Raw genomic sequence first — 3,962 nt, 5'->3', positions numbered from 1 at the left:
GCTACTGCTGTAGCACCATGCTTGCCTGTCTGCCCACGGTCATACTTCCTGCCATGGTAGTAATGGACTCACCCCCTGAAACTGTAAGCAAGCCCCCAATTAAATGCTTTCTTTTATAAGTTGCCTTGGTCAAGATATCTCTTCACAGCAATATAAAAGTAACCAAGGCCGGGTGATGGTGGCACACGCCTTTAATCCCAGCACTCGGGAGGCAGAGGCAGGTGAATCTCTGTGAGTTCGAGGCCGGCCTGGTCTACAAAGCGAGTTCCAGGAAAGGCGTAAAACTACACAGAGAAACCCTGTCTTGAAAAACAAAAAACAAAAAACAAACAAACAAAAAGTAACCAAGACATTTCCTTTACTAGATTTATTCCTAAGTATTTTGCTGCTTTTAAAAAAAAGTCTGCTGTGGATTGGATTTGTACTTGATTTCTTTTTATTGGCAAAGTAACTATTGGTATAAGAAAGTATTAATTTTTAAAGTGTGTGTTTGTATGTGTAGGGCTATGGGTGCCTGAGTGCCATGGTGCGAATCTGGAGGTGAGAGGAGTTAGTTCTTGCCTTGCACCTCGTTGAGGTGAGGTTTCTCCCTGTTTTTGCAGCCCTGCAGATGCCAGACTAGCTGGCCCACAAACTTCTAGCAGACTCTCCTCACTTCCCCTCCTATACCACCATAACAGTGCAGGAATTTCAGATACTCACCACTACCTCCAGCCTTTTACTCAAGTCACCAGGCTTACATGGTAAGCTTTACCCACGGAGCCATCCCACGACTTCAGTCTACTGAGCTTTGTGTGCTGATGTTATGTTCTGCTACCTTACTAAAAGTGTTAACAAACTAAATTTTTTTTTTTTGGTGAAGCCATTGAGATCTCTTCAGTATAGGATTGTGTCATCTGAAGTACTGATAACATAACTCATTCCTCTCCTATTTGTATATGTTTTTCACTTTTGCTTTTGCCCATTGCCCTAAGACTTCAAACACTGTACTATATAAGAATGGAAGAGATGGACACCCTTGTCTCATTCCTGATTTTCGTGAGAATGCATTGAGTATAATGTTGGCTATACAGCACACACACACACACACACACACACACACACACACACACACACGCATGCACAGGTGCACATGCGCACGCGCGCACACACACACATACATACATACATTTAGAAAACGGCATTTATTCTTTTAGTTGGAAAAATTAACTCATACAGACAAAACTTCAGTCACCTTGGAGAAAAAGACCTTCACATCCCATTCCATCTATCAGAACAGGTGGCTCCTCTGGGAGGCACTGTGATTTAGACCCAGACACGGCGCACCAGGTGAGAAAGGCTAGGCCGTCTTCAAAGTCTCATTGCCTTAGATGTGAAACCAGATTCCTATTTACTTAGCTCAGTTCTGGAAAGGGGTACTGGATGTGAAGGGCTAAAAAGGGGGAGATGTGGCTCTATTTTATCAGAGAAAGTAAAAATGGAAATTTTTAAAAATTAATTTTTCCATTTGACTTTATTTCCAAATTCTTTCTTTCAACCACTTGCTGTGGGAATGACAAATATCGGTATTAGGGAATCCAATTATACCAAAAATGTCACATCTAGTCTGGAGTAGATGTTCTTATTCCTGTACTATACATTAAATGGCACTAATCACACACTAACTGTAAGGTAACCAACATGAAATCACAGATCGGTTAGTGTACCGCAGCTGCGTGGAGAAAGGTTTAAACAAAAATAAAGATGGCAAAATTGTTATGCAGTAAAGTCTGAACTGGTGACTCAGAGTTCTTCACAGCTGACAGATGATAGGTTGGGCACTTCAGAAAGTAGTTACAGTCTACTAACAAAGTTGCCGTTTCTCTTTCTAGAAATAGTAAATTCTTCAGCTAGTGCCTGGTGTTTCAGGTGAAATGTAAAATGGGCTGTTAAGAATCAGGATCCTGGCAAGTCGGACAGATTGGACATGTTTAGTAATTATGGTTGCCTTCTAAACACTTGTAGCAAGATGACTTCTGATTTGTAATCTCGGGCATATAAATAAACAAAAAGGCTAGCACAATAAGTTTAGTAAACAGCACTTGAAAATTAACTGCACCAGGGCTTTACTTGCACTAAGCTTCACAAGAGGAAGCATCCAGGCTTTTTCTTCCTTCGATTCGTTTGCAGAGCAGCCCTTGTGGCCATTTCAAAGACCATCCTCACTCCATCTTTGGTCTTTGCAGAACACTCCACGTACCCGAAAGCGCCTATGATGTTTGCCAAATCTCGGCCTTGTTCAAGTTTTACCGGCTCTTGCTTCCTTTTGGCTAACTCTTGTCTTGTCTGCTTGTCATTCCGAAGATCCTTCTTGCTCCCAACCAGGATGATGGGCACGTTGGGACAGAAATGCTTGATTTCTGGAGTCCATTTCTGCGGGATGTTCCCAAAGCTATCAGGGCTGCCAATGGAGAAACACACCAGGAGGACATCAGTGTCGGGATAGGAGAGCGGCCTCAGGCGATCATAATCTTCTTGTCCAGCTGTGTCCCACAGGGCCAACTCAACCTGTTTTCCATCCACTTCGATATCGGCCACGTAGTTCTCAAACACCGTGGGCACGTAAACGTCAGGAAACTGGTCCTTGCTGAAGACGATGAGCAAGCACGTCTTTCCACAAGCCCCATCGCCCACGATCACCAGTTTTTTCCGGATGGATGCCATTGCTTAGGATGTTTCTGGTGCTGTACAAAAGCACCCGGGACTTCTCAGACCACAGGCCCTCAGACTACACTGATGACTACGGAGGAGGATGCCTGTCCAGAGTCACCACCTCTGAGGCGCAGCTTAGCAGGAGGTGGTAGACTCAGGAGAGAACCAACTGAAGAAGGTGTTGGAAGGCAGGTGGTGGAGGGAGGGGGGCACGCATGCGCATGAGTGTCCAGCTTGGCTCGAGCCTGGCAGCTCCACACACCCTCACACTTTCACAATTCAAGAGGATTGCTCAAGAGAGATCTTCTGCCCAGAGAAAGCAAGGTACTTTAGCCATTGTCACCCCCACGTGGAATATGATGAGAATTCTCGAGGTATATTCTTTCTGTTACTTTCTTCAGAATGGTCTCCTCATAAAGCATGCTAAATTTTCCCAAAGGCCTTCGTTTGAGTTGATTGTGTGATTTCTATCCTTAAATCGATTTAAATGCTATTGACCCATCCTTGTATCCTTGGAATGAAACCTACGTGGCTCACAGTTCGTGATAATTCATTTTAATAGGCCATTGAATTCAACTTGCAAGCATTTTATTGAGGATATTTGCATCTGTGTCCATCAAGGAAATTGATGGATGGGTTTCTTTGTTACATCCTCAACCTAGTTTTGGTATCAGGGTACTGTTGGTTTCATAGTAGTGTTCCTTTCCTTTCTATTTCATAAAACAATTGAGTTGGCATGGAGTTAACTCTTTTTTAACCGTTTGGAAGAATTCAGCAGGGAATCCCTCCAGTCCTGGGCTTTTCTTTGTTGGAAGGCTCTTCATTACTGCTGCAATTCTATTCCTTTTGTGCTTCTCTCTAACTTGCTCATGTCTTATTTTTAGTAGGTGATTTGTGCATAGAAACTTACCCATTTACTTTAGATTTTCCATTAAAAAAACATGTTTTCTGAATGATCCCCAATGAGTCTCCAAATTTCATTGGAATCCACTATAATATACCCATATTCATCTCTAGTTTTTTTTTAATTAATTTTGTTTTCTCTTTCTTTTAGCTAATTTTGTTAATATTTTGTCATTCTTGTGTATCTTTTCAAAGAACCAATTCCTAGTTTCATTGATTCTTCACATTGCTTTTTAGTTACTATTTTTTTACCAGTCTCTGCCTTGGTGTTCATTATTTCTTTTCTTTCTTTGACTTTAGGTTTGGCTTGTTTTCCTACAACCTTGAGCCACATCATTAAGTTATTTGAAAGTTTTCTGACACTTTAG

At 42.0% G+C, this 3,962-nt stretch overlaps 1 protein-coding gene across 1 annotated transcript; it reads right to left on the bottom strand.

The window, feature by feature from the left end:
* Positions 1–1,494: 1,494 nt before the first annotated feature.
* LOC131907010 (transforming protein RhoA-like) lies at positions 1,495–2,909 on the bottom strand. Its single transcript, XM_059257912.1, has one exon. It carries the CDS (start codon positions 2,701–2,703, stop codon positions 2,122–2,124), a length of 582 nt encoding a protein of 193 aa, XP_059113895.1. The 5' UTR covers positions 2,704–2,909; the 3' UTR covers positions 1,495–2,121.
* Positions 2,910–3,962: the final 1,053 nt, after the last annotated feature.

The sequence above is a fragment of the Peromyscus eremicus genome, chromosome 3, assembly GCF_949786415.1.
Source record: "Peromyscus eremicus chromosome 3, PerEre_H2_v1, whole genome shotgun sequence".
Classification (NCBI taxonomy): Eukaryota; Metazoa; Chordata; class Mammalia; order Rodentia; family Cricetidae; genus Peromyscus; species Peromyscus eremicus.
This window is presented reverse-complemented; position numbering and strand designations above follow the sequence as displayed.